The sequence below is a fragment of the Somniosus microcephalus genome, chromosome 31 (assembly GCF_052327205.1).
Source record: "Somniosus microcephalus isolate GS21.2 chromosome 31, FLI_Smic_1.0, whole genome shotgun sequence".
NCBI lineage: Eukaryota > Metazoa > Chordata > Chondrichthyes > Squaliformes > Somniosidae > Somniosus > Somniosus microcephalus.
The window spans coordinates 14,371,005-14,387,364 of NC_141017.1; the positions used below are offsets into that span (position 1 = coordinate 14,371,005).

At 60.5% G+C, this 16,360-nt stretch overlaps 1 protein-coding gene across 2 annotated transcripts in view; it reads right to left on the reverse strand.

Moving 5' to 3' along the window:
• Nucleotides 1-11,617, reverse strand: part of LOC147097596 (sterile alpha motif domain-containing protein 1-like) — a 161,934-nt gene extending 150,317 nt beyond the window's left edge. The window contains exon 1 of one of the 2 annotated variants that reach the window (XM_085971562.1): nt 11,065-11,617. In XM_085971562.1, the coding sequence (XP_085827688.1) occupies nt 11,065-11,499 (435 nt within the window). In that variant the 5' untranslated portion in view covers nt 11,500-11,617. The remainder of the gene's footprint in view (nt 1-11,064) is intronic. The other variant, XM_085971561.1, reaches the window with a different exon arrangement.
• Between the last annotated feature and the right edge of the window lie 4,743 nt (nt 11,618-16,360).

The following is a 16,360-nucleotide window of genomic DNA, read 5'->3' on the forward strand; positions in this document are numbered from 1 at the left end:
TCTAGCGGGCACGCTCCGACACCAACTAGCGGGCACGCTCCGACACCAACTAGCGGGCACGCTCCGACACCAACTAGCGGGCAAGCTCCGACACCAACTAGCGGGCACGCTCCGACACAGACTAGCGGGCACGCTCCGACACTGACTAGCGGGCACGCTCCGACACTAACTAGCGGGCACGCTCCAATGCCATCTAGCGGGCACGCCCCAAGACCAACTAGCGGGCACGCTCCGTCACCAACTAGCGGGATCGCTCTGACACTAGCTAGCGGGCACGCTCCGACACTAACTAGCGGGCACGCTCCGATACCATCTAGCGGGCACGCTCCAACACCAACTAGCGGGCACGCTCCGACAACAACTAGCGGGCACGCTCCGACGCCATCTAGCGGGCACGCTCCGACACCAACTAGCGGGCACGCTCCGACACCAACTAGCGGGCACGCTCCGACACCAACTAGCGGGCACGCTCCGACACCAACTAGCGGGCACGCTCCGACACCAACTAGCAGGCACGCTCCGACACCAACTAGCAGGCACGCTCCGACACCGACTCGCGGGCACGCTCCGACACCGACTAGAGGGCACGCTCCGACACCGACTAGAGGGCACGCTCCGACACTAACTAGCGGGCACGCTTCGACACCAACTAGCGGGATCGCTCTGACACTAACTCACGGGCACGCTCCGACACCAACTAGCGGGCACGCTCCGACACCAACTAGCGGGCACGTTCCGACGCCATCTAGCAGTCACGCTCCGACACCGACTAGCAGGCACGCTCCGACACCGACTAGCGAGCTCGCTCCGACACCGACTAGCGAGCTCGCTCCGACACCAACTAGCGGGCACGCTCCGACACCGACTAGCGAGCTCGCTCCGACACCAACTAGCGGGCACGCTCTGACACCGAATAGCGGGCACGCTCGACACCGACTAGCGGGCACGCTCCGACACAGACTAGCGGGCACGCTCCAACAGCATCTAGCGGGATCGCTCTGACACTAACTCACGGGCACGCTCCGACACCAACTAGCGGGCTCGCTCCGACACCGACTAGCGGGCACGCTCCGACACCAACTAGCGGGCACGCTCCAACACCAACTAGCGGGCATGCTCCGACACCAACTAGCGGGCAGAGTCCGACACCAACTAGTGGGCATGCTGACACCAACTAGCAGGCAAGCTCCGACACCAACTAGCGGGCATGCTCCGACACCGACCAGCGGGCACGCTCCGACACCGACTAGCGGACATGCTCCGACACTAAATAGCGGGCACGCTCCGACACCGACTAGCGGGCACGCTCCAACAGTAACTAGCGGACACGCTCTGACACTAGCGGGCACGTTCCGACACTGACTAGCGGGCACGCTCCGTCACCAACTAGCGGGATCGCTCTGACACTAACTCACGGGCACGCTCCGACACCAACTAGCGGGCACGCTCCGACACCAACTAGCGGGCACGTTCCGACGCCATCTAGCGGTCACGCTCTGACACCGACTAGCGGGCACGCTCCGACACCGACTAGCGAGCTCGCTCCGACACCGACTAGCGAGCTCGCTCCGACACCAACTAGCGGGCACGCTCCGACACCGACTAGCGAGCTCGCTCCGACACCGACTAGCGGGCACGCTCCGACACCGAATAGCGGGCACGCTCGACACCGACTAGCGGGCACGCTCCGACACAGACTAGCGGGCACGCTCCAACAGCATCTAGCTGGCACGCTACGACACCGACTAGCGGGCACGCTCCGACACAGACTAGCGGGCACGCTCCGACACAGACTAGCGCGCACGTTCCGACACCGACTAGCGGGCACGTTCCAGCACTATCTAGCGGGCACGCTCCGACACCAACTAGCGGGCACGCTCCGACACTAGAGGGCACGCTCCGACACAACTAGCGGGCACGCTTCGATAATGACTAGCGGGCACGCTCCGACACTAACTAGCGGGCATGCGCCGATGCCACCTAGCGAGCACGCTCCGAGACCAACTAGCGGGCACGCTCCGTCACCAACTAGCAGGATCGCTCTGACACTAACTGGCGGGCACGCTCCGACACTAACTAGCGGGCACTCTCCGACACCATCTAGCGGGCACGCTCCGACACCAACTGGGGGCACGCTCCGACAACAACTAGCGGGCACGCTCCGACACCAACTAGCGGGCACGCTCCGACACCAACTAGCGGGCACACTCCGACACCAGCTAGTGGACATGCTCCGACACTAATTAGCGGGCACGCTCCGACACTGACTCGCGGGCACGCTCCGACACCGACCAGCGGGCACGCTCCGACACTAACTAGCGGGCACGCTCCAACAACTAGCGGGCACACTCCGAAACCGACCAGCGGGGACACTCTGACACCAACTAGTGGGCACACTCCGACACCAACTAGCGGTCACTCTCCGACACCGACTAGCGGGCACACTCCGACACCGACTAGCGGGCACGCTCCGTCACCAACTAGCAGGCACGCTCCCACACCAACTAGCGGGCACGCTCCGACACCAACTAGTGGGCACGCTCCAACACCAACTAGCGGGCACGCTCCAACACCAACTAGCGGGCACGCTATGACACCGACTAGCGGGCACGCTCCGACACCAACCTGCGGGCACGCTCCGACACCGACTAGCGGACACGCTCCGACACTAACTAGCGGGCACGCTCCGACACCGACTAGCGGGCACGCTCCGACACCGACTAGCGGGCACGCTCCGACACTAACTAGCGGGCACGCTCCAATGCCATCTAGCGGGCACGCCCCAAGACCAACTAGCGGGCACGCTCCGTCACCAACTAGCGGGATCGCTCTGACACTAACTAGCGGGCACGCTCCGATACCATCTAGCGGGCACGCTCCAACACCAACTAGCGGGCACGCTCCGACAACAACTAGCGGGCACGCTCCAACGCCATCTAGCGGGCACGCTCCGACACCAACTAGCGGGCACGCTCCGACACCAACTAGTGGGCACGCTCCGACACCAACTAGCGGGCAAGCTCCGACACCAACTAGCGGGCACGCTCCGACACCAACTAGCAGGCACGCTCCGACACCAACTAGCAGGCACGCTCCGACACCGACTCGCGGGCACGCTCCGACACCGACTAGCGGGCACGCTCCGACACCGACTAGCGGGCACGCTCCGACACCGACTAGCGGGCACGCTCCGACACTGACTTGCGGGCACGCTCTGACACTAACTAGCGGGCACGCTCCAATGCCATCTAGCGGGCACGCCCCAAGACCAACTAGCGGGCACGCTCCGTCACCAACTAGCGGGATCGCTCTGACACTAGCTAGCGGGCACGCTCCGACACTAACTAGCGGGCACGCTCCGATACCATCTAGCGGGCACGCTCCAACACCAACTAGCGGGCACGCTCCGACAACAACTAGCGGGCACGCTCCGACGCCATCTAGCGGGCACGCTCCGACACCAACTAGCGGGCACGCTCCGACACCAACTAGCGGGCACGCTCCGACACCAACTAGCGGGCACGCTCCGACACCAACTAGCGGGCACGCTCCGACACCAACTAGCGGGCACGCTCCGACACCAACTAGCAGGCACGCTCCGACACCAACTAGCAGGCACGCTCCGACACCGACTCGCGGGCACGCTCCGACACCGACTAGAGGGCACGCTCCGACACCGACTAGAGGGCACGCTCCGACACTAACTAGCGGGCACGCTTCAACACCAACTAGCGGGATCGCTCTGACACTAACTCACGGGCACGCTCCGACACCAACTAGCGGGCACGCTCCGACACCAACTAGCGGGCACGTTCCGACGCCATCTAGCGGTCACGCTCCGACACCGACTAGCAGGCACGCTCCGACACCGACTAGCGAGCTCGCTCCGACACCGACTAGCGAGCTCGCTCCGACACCAACTAGCGGGCACGCTCCGACACCGACTAGCGAGCTCGCTCCGACACCGACTAGCGGGCACGCTCTGACACCGAATAGCGGGCACGCTCGACACCGACTAGCGGGCACGCTCCGACACAGACTAGCGGGCACGCTCCAACAGCATCTAGCGGGATCGCTCTGACACTAACTCACGGGCACGCTCCGACACCAACTAGCGGGCTCGCTCCGACACCGACTAGCGGGCACGCTCCGACACCGAATAGCGGGCACGCTCGATACCGACTAGCGGGCACGCTCCGACACAGACTAGCGGGCACGCTCCAACAGCATCTAGCTGGCACGCTACGACACCGACTAGCGGGCACGCTCCGACACAGACTAGCGGGCACGCTCCGACACAGACTAGCGCGCACGTTCCAACACCGACTAGCGGGCACGTTCCAACACTATCTAGCGGGCACGCTCCGACACCAAATAGCAGGCACGCTCCGACACCAACTAGCGGGCACGCTCCGACACTAGAGGGCACGCTCCGACACAACTAGCGGACACGCTTCGACAATGACTAGCGGGCACGCTCCGACACTAACTAGCGGGCATGCGCCGATGCCACCTAGCGGGCACGCTCCGAGACCAACTAGCGGGCACGCTCTGTCACCAACTAGCAGGATCGCTCTGACACTAACTGGCGGGCATGCTCCGACACTAACTAGCGGGCACTCTCCGACACCATCTAGCGGGCACGCTCCGACACCAACTGGGGGCACGCTCCGACAACAACTAGCGGGCACGCTCCGACACCAACTAGCGGGCACGCTCCGACACCAACTAGCGGGCACGCATCCGACACCAGCTAGCGGACATGCTCCGACACTAATTAGCGGGCACGCTCCGACACTGACTCGCGGGCAGTCTCCGACACCGACCAGCGGGCACGCTCTGACACTAACTAGCGGGCACGCTCCAACAACTAGCGGGCACACTCCGAAACCGACCAGCGGGGACACTCTGACACCAACTAGTGGGCACACTCCGACACCAACTAGCGGTCACTCTCCGACACCGACTAGCGGGCACACTCCGACACCGACTAGCGGGCACGCTCCGTCACCAACTAGCAGGCACGCTCCCACACCAACTAGCGGGCACGCTCCGACACCAACTAGTGGGCACGCTCCAACACCAACTAGCGGGCACGCTCCGACACCAACTAGCGGGCACGCTCCGACACCAACTAGCGGACACGCTCCGACACTAACTAGCGGGCACGCTCCGACACCGACTAGCGGGCACGCTCCGACACTGACTAGCGGGCACGCTCCGACACTAACTAGCGGGCACGCTCCGATACCATCTAGCGGGCACGCTCCAACACCAACTAGCGGGCACGCTCCGACAACAACTAGCGGGCACGCTCCGACGCCATCTAGCGGACACGCTCCGACACCAACTAGCGGGCACGCTCCGACACCAACTAGCGGACACCAACTAGCGGGCACGCTCCGACACCAACTAGCGGGCACGCTCCGACACCAACTAGCAGGCACGCTCCGACACCGACTCGCGGGCACGCCCCGACACCGACTAGAGGGCACGCTCCGACACCGACTAGAGGGCACGCTCCGACAATAACTAGCGGGCACGCTTCGACACCAACTAGCAGGCAAGCTCCGACACCAACTAGCGGGCAGAGTCCGACACTGACTAGCGGACACGCTCCGAAACCGACTAGCGGGCACTCTCCAACACCAACTAGCGGACACGCTCCGACTCCGACTAGCGGGCTCGCTCTGACACCGACTAGCGGGCACGCTCCGACACCGACTGGCAGGCACGATCCGACACCGACTGGCGGGCACGCTCCGACACCGACTGGCGGGCACGCTCCGACACCGACTGGCGGGCACGCTCCGACACGGACTGGCGGGCACGCTCCGACACCGACTGGCGGGCACGCTCCGACACCGACTGGCGGGCACGCTCCCACACCGACTGGCGGGCACGCTGCCACACCGACTGGCGGGGACGCTCCCACACCGACTGGCGGGCACGCTCCCACACCGACTCGCGGGAACGCTCCCACACCGAACGGCGGGCACACTCCGACACCGACCGGCGGGCACGCTCCGACACCGACCAGCGGGCACGCTCCGACACCGACCAGCGGGCACGCTCCAAAACCGACCAGCGGGGTCACGCTCCGACACTGACCAGCGGGCACGCTCCGACACCGACTAGAGGGCACGCTCCGACACCGACTAGCGGGCACGCTCCGACACCAACTAGCGGGCACGCTCCGACACCAACTAGTGGGCACGCTCCGACACCAACTAGCGGGCACGCTCCAACACCAAGTAGCGGGCACGCTCCGACTCCAACTAGCGGGCACGCTCCGACACCAACTAGTGGGCACGCTCCGACACCAACTAGCGGGCACGCTCCAACACCAAGTAGCGGGCACGCTCCGACTCCAAGTAGCAGGCACGCTACGACACCGACTAGGGGGCACGCTCCGACACCAACTAGCGGGCACGCTCCGACACCGACTAGCGGACACGCTCCGACACTAACTAGCGGGCACGCTCCGACACCGACTAGCGGGCACGCTCCGACAGTAACTAGCGGACACGCTCCGACACTAGCGGGCACGCTCCGACACAACTAGCGGGCACGCTCCGACACTGACTAGCGGGCACGCTCCAACACTGACTAGCGAGCTCGCTCCGACACCAACTAGCGGGCATGCTCCGACACCAACTAGCGGGCACGCTCCGACACCGACTAGCGGGCACGCTCCGACACCGACTAGCGGGCACGCTCCGACACCGAATAGCGGGCACGCTCCAACACCGACTAGCGGGCACGCTCCGACACAGACTAGCGGGCACGCTCCGACACCGACTAGCGGGCACAATCCGACACCGATTAGCGGGCATGCTCCGACACCATCTAGCTGGCACGCTATGACACCGACGAGCGGGGACGCTCCCACACCGACTGGCGGGCACGCTCCCACACCGACTCGCGGGAACGCTCCCACACCGAACGGCGGGCACACTCCGACACCGACCGGCGGGCACGCTCCGACACCGACCAGCGGGCACGCTCCGACACCGACCAGCGGGCACGCTCCAAAACCGACCAGCGGGGTCACGCTCCGACACTGACCAGCGGGCACGCTCCGACACCGACTAGAGGGCACGCTCCGACACCGACTAGCGGGCACGCTCCGACACCAACTAGCGGGCACGCTCCGACACCAACTAGTGGGCACGCTCCGACACCAACTAGCGGGCACGCTCCAACACCAAGTAGCGGGCACGCTCCGACTCCAACTAGCGGGCACGCTCCGACACCAACTAGTGGGCACGCTCCGACACCAACTAGCGGGCACGCTCCAACACCAAGTAGCGGGCACGCTCCGACTCCAAGTAGCAGGCACGCTACGACACCGACTAGGGGGCACGCTCCGACACCAACTAGCGGGCACGCTCCGACACCGACTAGCGGACACGCTCCGACACTAACTAGCGGGCACGCTCCGACACCGACTAGCGGGCACGCTCCGACAGTAACTAGCGGACACGCTCCGACACTAGCGGGCACGCTCCGACACAACTAGCGGGCACGCTCCGACACTGACTAGCGGGCACGCTCCAACACTGACTAGCGAGCTCGCTCCGACACCAACTAGCGGGCATGCTCCGACACCAACTAGCGGGCACGCTCCGACACCGACTAGCGGGCACGCTCCGACACCGACTAGCGGGCACGCTCCGACACCGAATAGCGGGCACGCTCCAACACCGACTAGCGGGCACGCTCCGACACAGACTAGCGGGCACGCTCCGACACCGACTAGCGGGCACAATCCGACACCGATTAGCGGGCATGCTCCGACACCATCTAGCTGGCACGCTATGACACCGACGAGCGGGCACGCTCCGACACAGACTAGCGGGCACGCTGCGACACAGACTAGCGGGCACGCTCCGACACAGACTAGCGGGCACGTTCCGACAGACTAGCGGGCACGTTCCGACACAGACTAGCGGGCACGCTCCGACACTCTCTAGCGGGCACGCTCCGACACAGACTAGCGGGCACGCTCCGACACAGACTAGCGGGCACGTTCCGACACAGACTAGCGGGCACGTTCCGACACAGACTAGCGGGCACGCTCCGACACTATCTAGCGGGCACACTCCGACACCAACTAGCGGGCACGCTCCGACACCGACTAGCGGGCACGCTCCGACACCGACTCGCGGGCACGCTCCGACACCGACTCGCGGGCACGCTCCGACACCGACTAGATGGCGCGCTCCGACACCGACTAGCGGACACGCTCTGACTCCAACTAGCTGGCTCGCTCCGACACCGACTAGCGGGCACGCTACAACACCGACTAGTGGGCACGCTCCGACACCGACTAGCGGACACGCTCCGACTCCAACTAGCGGGCTCGCTCCAACTCCGACTAGCGGGCTCGCTCCGACGCCGACTGGCGGGCTCGCTCCAACGCCAACTGGCGGGCATGCTCCGACACCGACTGGCGGGCACGCTCCGACACCGACTGGCGGGCACGCTCCGACACCGACTGGCGGGCACGCTCCGACACCGACTGGCGGGCACGCTCCCACACCGACTGGCGGGCACGCTGCCACACCAACTGGCGGGGACGCTCCCACACCGACTGGCGGGCACGCTCCCACACCGACTCGCGGGAACGCTCCCACACCGAACGGCGGGCACGCTCCGACACCGACCAGCGGGCACGCTCCGACATCTACCAGCGGGCACGCTCCAAAACCGACCAGCGGGGTCACGCTCCGACACTGACCAGCGGGCACGCTCCGACACCGACTAGAGGGCACGCTCCGACACCGACTAGCGGGCACGCTCCGACACCAACTAGCGGGCACGCTCCGACACCAACTAGTGGGCACGCTCCGACACCAACTAGCGGGCACGCTCCAACACCAAGTAGCGGGCACGCTCCGACTCCAACTAGCGGGCACGCTCCGACACCAACTAGTGGGCACGCTCCGACACCAACTAGCGGGCACGCTCCAACACCAAGTAGCGGGCACGCTCCGACTCCAAGTAGCGGGCACGCTACGACACCGACGAGGGGGCACGCTCCGACACCAACTAGCGGGCACGCTCCGACACCGACTAGCGGACACACTCCGACACTAACTAGCGGGCACGCTCCGACACCGACTAGCGGGCACGCTCCGACAGTAACTAGCGGACACGCTCCGACACTAGCGGGCACGCTCCGACACAACTAGCGGGCACGCTCCGACACTGACTAGCGGGCACGCTCCAACACTGACTAGCGAGCTCGCTCCGACACCAACTAGCGGGCATGCTCCGACACCAACTAGCGGGCACGCTCCGACACCTACCAGCGGGCACGCTCCGACACCGACTAGCGGGCACGCTCCGACACCGACATGCGGGCACGCTCCGACACCGAATAGCGGGCACGCTCCAACACCGACTAGCAGGCACGCTCCGACACAGACTAGCGGGCACGCTCCGACACCGACTAGCGGGCACAATCCGACACCGATTAGCGGGCACGCTCCGACACCATCTAGCTGGCACGCTATGACACCGACTAGCGGGCACGCTCCGACACAGACTAGCGGGCACGCTGCGACACAGACTAGCGGGCACGCTCCGACACAGACTAGCGGGCACGTTCCGACAGACTAGCGGGCACGTTCCGACACAGACTAGCGGGCACGCTCCGACACTCTCTAGCGGGCACGCTCCGATACCATCTAGCGGGCACGCTCCAACACCAACTAGCGGGCACGCTCCGACAACAACTAGCGGGCACGCTCCGACGCCATCTAGCGGGCACGCTCCGACACCAACTAGCGGGCACGCTCCGACACCAACTAGCGGGCACGCTCCGACACCAACTAGCGGGCACGCTCCGACACCAACTAGCGGGCACGCTCCGACACCAACTAGCGGGCACGCTCCGACACCAACTAGCAGGCACGCTCCGACACCAACTAGCAGGCACGCTCCGACACCGACTCGCGGGCACGCTCCGACACCGACTAGAGGGCACGCTCCGACACCGACTAGAGGGCACGCTCCGACACTAACTAGCGGGCACGCTTCAACACCAACTAGCGGGATCGCTCTGACACTAACTCACGGGCACGCTCCGACACCAACTAGCGGGCACGCTCCGACACCAACTAGCGGGCACGTTCCGACGCCATCTAGCGGTCACGCTCCGACACCGACTAGCAGGCACGCTCCGACACCGACTAGCGAGCTCGCTCCGACACCAACTAGCGGGCTCGCTTCGACACCAACTAGCGGGCACGCTCTGACACCAACTAGCGGGCACACTCCGACACTAACTAGCGGGCAGAGTCCGACACCAACTAGCGGGCACGCTCCGACACCGACTAGCGGGCACGCTCCGACACCAACTAGCGGGCACGCTCCAACACCAACTAGCGGGCGCACTCCGACACAAACTATCGGGCACGCTCCGACACCGACTAGCGGGCATGCTCCGACACCAACTAGCGGGCACGCTCCGACTCCAAGTAGCGGGCTCGCTCCGACTCCAACTAGCGAGCACGCTCTGACACCGACTAGCGGGCACGCTCCGACACCAACTAGCGGGCACGCTCCGACACCAACTAGCAGGCAAGCTCCGACACCAACTAGCGGGCACACTCCGACACTAACTAGCGGGCAGAGTCCGACACCAACTAGCGGGCACGCTCCGACACCGACTAGCGGGCACGCTCCGACACCAACTAGTGGGCACGCTCCGACACCAACTAGCGGGCTCGCTTCGACACCAACTAGCGGGCACGCTCTGACACCAACTAGCGGGCACACTCCGACACTAACTAGCGGGCAGAGTCCGACACCAACTAGCGGGCACGCTCCGACACCGACTAGCGGGCACGCTCCGACACCAACTAGCGGGCACGCTCCAACACCAACTAGCGGGCTCGCTTCGACACCAACTAGCGGGCACGCTCTGACACCAACTAGCGGGCACGCTCCGACACTAACTAGCGGGCACGCTCCGACACCAACTAGCGGGCACGCTCCGACACTGACTAGCTGGCTCGCTCCAACACCAACTAGCGGGCACGCTCAGACACTCGCCTTGCGCTCGGTGCCAGGGCCAGGGAGCCTCCTCCTCTCCACCGTCTCGCCCTGGCCTCTCCTGCTCCTGCCCCGGGCCACCTGTTGCTGCAGGACCCCCCTGAGCCTGGCACGGGTCAGCACGCTGTGCTGCTGCTGCTGGTCCAGGGCTGAGTCTCCCTGGCCGGGCTTGCTGCTGCTGCCCGGGCCCTGGCCCGGCTCCCGGGGCGGCTGCCACTTGGCGGCGTTGCGGTAGGACTGCGAGCCCTTGTAGCTGACCCGCAGCACGGTGCGGGAGCGCAGTAGCCGCTCCAGCTGGCGCCGGGTGCGGCAGGGGGCCAGTCCGTGCCGGCGCTGCACCATCTTGCAGATTCGCTCCAGGTCCGGCCGCGCCTTCCGCGACCGCAGCGAGTCGATGGTGTCCAGGATCCACTCCTTGCATTCGGCTTCCGACATACTGGGGCCGGGGCCGCCGCTCTCTCTCTGTCTCCCCCTCGCTCCGCTCTCACTCACTCGCAGCCCGGGCTCGCAGGCTGGCGGAAGGCGGAAGCTGCGCTCACCGCGATCCGCCTTCAGGGGGAGCGGCCCGCCGGCCGGGCGGGGCTCCGGGCGTGGGCAGTGTGGCCGCCCCGACACAGGGGGGCAAAATAACACTGGACCCCCAAAACAGGGGCAAAATCACACTGGATCCCCCAAAACAGGGGCAAAATACCCCAAAACAGGGGCAAATTAGCACTGGACCCCCAAAACAGGGACAAAATACCCCAAAACAGGGGCAAAATAACACTGGACCCCCAAAACAGGGGAAAATAGCACTGGACCCCCAAAACAGGGGCAAGTTCACACTGGACCCCCAAAACAGGGCAAAATAACACTGGACCCCCCAAAACAGGGCAAAATACCCCAAAACACAGCAAAATAACACTGGACCCCCCAAAACAGGGCAAAATACCCCAAAACACAGCAAAATAACACTGGACCCCCCAAAACAGGGCAAAATACCCCAAAACACAGCAAAATAACACTGGGCCCCCCAAAACAGGGCAAAATACCCCAAAACACAGCAAAATAACACTGGACACCCCCAAAACAGGGCAAAATACCCCAAAACACAGCAAAATACCCCAAAACAGGGGCAGAATCACACTGGACCCCCTAAAACAGGGGCTAAATACCCCAAAACAGGGGCAAATTCACACCGGACCCACAAAACAGGGGCAAAATACCCCCAAACCAGGGGCAAAATACCCCAAAACAGGGGCAAATTCAACTGGACCCCCAAAACAGGGGCAAAATACCCCAAAACAGGGCAAATTAACACCGGACCCCCAAAACAGGGGCAAAATACCCCAAAACACAGTAAATTAACACTGGACCCCCAAAACAGGGCAAAATACCCCAAAACAGGGGCAAATTAACACTGGACCCCCAAAACAGGGCAAAATACCCCAAAACAAGGGCAAATTAACACCGGACCCCCAAAAAACAGGGGCAAAATACCCCAAAACAGGGGCAAATTCACACCGGACCCCCAAAAAACAGGGGCAAAATACCCCAAAACAGGGGCAAAATACCCCAAAACAGGGGCAAATTCAACTGGACCCCCAAAACAGTGGCAAAATACCCCAAAACAGGGGCAAATTCACACCGGACCCCCAAAACAGGGGCAAAATACCCCAAAACAGGGGCAAATTCACACCGGACCCCCAAAACAGGGGCAAAATACCCCAAAACAGGGGCAAATTCAACTGGACCCCCAAAACAGGGGCAAAATACCCCAAAACAGGGCAAATTAACACCGGACCCCCAAAACAGGGGCAAAATACCCCAAAACACAGCAAATTAACACTGGACCCCCAAAACAGGGCAAAATACCCCAAAACAGGGGCAAATTAACACTGGACCCCCAAAACAGGGCAAAATACCCCAAAACAAGGGCAAATTAACACCGGACCCCCAAAAAACAGGGGCAAAATACCCCAAAACACGGCAAATTAACACTGGACCTCCAAAACAGGGGCCAAATACCCCAAAACACAGCAAAATAACACCGGGCCTCCCAAAACCGGGGCAAAATACCCCAAAACACAGCAAATTAACACCAGACCCCCAAAACAGGGGCAAAATACCCCAAAACACAGCAAAATAACACTGGACCCCCAAAACAGGGGCAAATTCACACTGGACCCCCAAAACAGGGGCAAAGTACCTCAAAACAGGGCAAATTAATAACAGACCCCCAAAACAGGGGCAAAATATCCCAAAACAGGGGCGAATTAACACTGGACCCCCCAAAACAGGGGCAAAATACCTCAAAACAGGGCAAATTAACATCGGACCCCCAAAACAGGGGCAAAATACCCCAAAACAGGGGCAATTTCACACTGGACACCCAAAACAGGAGCAAAATACCTCAAAACAGGGCAAATTAACACTGGACCTCACAAAACAGGGGCAAAATACCCCAAAACACAGCAAAATAACACTGGACCCCCAAAACAGGGGCAAAATACCCCAAAACAGGGCAAATTCACACTGGACCTCCCAAAACAGGGGCAGATTAACACTGGACCCCCAAAACAAGGCAAATTAACACTGGACCCCCAAAACAGGGGCAAAATACCTCAAAACAGGGGCAAATACACACTGGACCCCCAAAACAAGGGCAAAATACCCCAAAACATGGCAAATTAACACAGGACCCCCAAAACAGGGGCAAAATACCCCAAAACACAGCAAAATAACACTGGACCTCCCAAAACAGGGGCAAAATACCCCAAAACAGGGGCAAATTCTCACTGGACCACCAAAACAGGGGCAAAATACCCTAAAACAGGGGCAAATTCACACTGGACCCCCAAAACAGGGGCAAAATGCCCCAAAACAAGGGCAAATTCACACCGGACCCCCAAAACAGGGGCAAAATGCCCCAAGACAGGGGCAAATTAACACCGGACCCCCCAAAACAAGGGCAAAATACCCCAAAACAAGGGCAAATTCACACCAGACCCCCAAAACAGGGGCAAAATGCCCCAAAACAGGGGCAAATTAACACCGGACCCCCCAAAACACAGCAAATTAACACCGGACCCCCAAATAGGGGCAAATTAACACTGGACCACCCAAATAGGGGCATATTAACACTGGACCCCCCAAATAGGGGCAAATTAACACAACCCCCAAAACAGGGGCAAATAACATCCTCAAACAGGGGCAAATAATAAATCCACACCCTAAACAGGAAAAACATTAACCCCAAGCAGAGGAAAATACTAACCCCAAACAGGGGCATTAACTTTACATTCCAAACAGGGCAAATAATCCCTAACAAGATGGAAAATAACACAACACCACAAAACAGGAGGCAAGTAATAATCTCAGAGGGCAAATAATAAACCCAGGCACCAAACGGGGGTAAATATTAACCCCAAACAGGATAATTCATAACCCTGCACCCAAATCGAGACATTGAATACTATCCTGCACTTCAATTGCCACGTTCAATTCAGCACCCTCACCCTCACCCTCCACCCGAGGACACTACATGAGCACAGCACAGACTGAACCTGACCCAGACAAGGTACCAGAATCCCACCAAAAAACTTTTGGGATACTTACACGCCTTATAATGACCCTCACACAACATTTACACACCCATTTTTAAAAGAAAGAAAATCTTGCATTTCTATAGCGCCTTTCACGACCAACGGACATCTCAAAGCACTTTACAGCCAATGAAGTAATTTTGAAGTGAAGTGTGTTCTGTGTTCCCAAACAGTCTTACACCGTCAACCTGTTACTTACGGATTGTTTCAGTCCCATAAACTCACTTAAGAACATAAGAAATAGGAGCAGGAGTAGGTCATTTGGCCCTTCAAGCCTGCTCCACCATTCAGTAAGATCATGGCTGATCTTCTACCTCAACTCCACCTTCCCATACTATCCCCGTATCCTTCGATTCCCTTAGTATCTAAAAATCTATTGATCTCTGTCTTGTATACAGTCAACGACTGAGCCTCTGCAGCTCTCTGGGGCAGAGAATTCCAAATATTCACCACCCTCTGAGTGAAGAAACACCTCCTCATCTCAGTCCTAAATGGCCGACCCTTTATTCTGAGACTGTGACCCCTAGTTCTGGACTCCCCAACCAGGGGAAACGTTCTCCCTGCATCTACCCTGTCGAGCCCTGTAAGAATTGTGTATGTTTCAATGAGATCACCTCTCGTTCTTCTAAACTCTAGAGAATATAAGTCTAGTCTACTCAATCTCTCCTCATAGGACAATCCCCCCCATCCCAGGAACCAGTCTGGTGAACCTTCGTTGCACTCCCTCTATGGCAAGTAGATCCTTCCTTAGGTAAGGAGACCAAAACTGTACACAATACTCCGGGTGTGATCTCACCAGGGCCCTATATAATTGCAGTAAGACTTCTTTACTCTTGTACTCCAATCCCTTTGTAATAAAGGCTAACATACCATTTGCTTTCCTAATTGCCTCAGATGGCACTTTGCTAAGTGAGCGCCAGTGATATACACTCAAGTGATATCTTCATCCAGATCTTCTGACCCATTACTCAGTTAAATCCCATAGTCCCGTTGCCGTGGTAATACAACAGCCTTGTATAACTCTTCATTCTGGCTGACCAATTTGGAACAGATATAGGAACAGGAATATGTCACAAACCCCAACGAGCCTGTTCTTTATTGGTGTATCTCAACCCCGCGCAGTCACCACATCCCTCAGTCCCTTCTCTCTTTCTAGAAATGCGTCTGTCTCTTAAACAAAAACTGGAGATGCTGCAAAATCTGAAATAAAAACAGAAAATGCTGCAAACACTCAAGCAGGTCAGGCAGCATCTGTGGAGAGAGGAAGAGAGGCGGGAATTTTTCAGGGGGTCTGCGGGCGTGTTCGGTGGCGGGTCGGGTGGGAAATATTTTTTTGACAGCACCACTGCAGCCTGGTCCTCCTGAAGAAATCCTTGTGTAGGGGTTCGCAAAAAATCCCCTCAGCCCCGAAGATACTGGAGGTATCGTGGACGTGACTTTAAATTGCCACTGGGTTGGACAATGTTTTAAAATGTGCCCAGAACCGCAAAAGGCTGTGTTGCGGCGCATGGACGACACCGGAATCGAGGAACTTCGTGGAAAAATTCGCACACTTTAAGCCAGTACATTTTATTAATAAAATTGTCCCTGGAGTTTGGTAATTTCAAACGGGTTTTAAAATGGCCGTCAGGAAAGCATGGCCGGGACAATGGGGCTTGGAAAAGCAGCTCGCAGCTCGTGGATGTCTGTGAAAAGTGGGAGGGTCAAGCAGT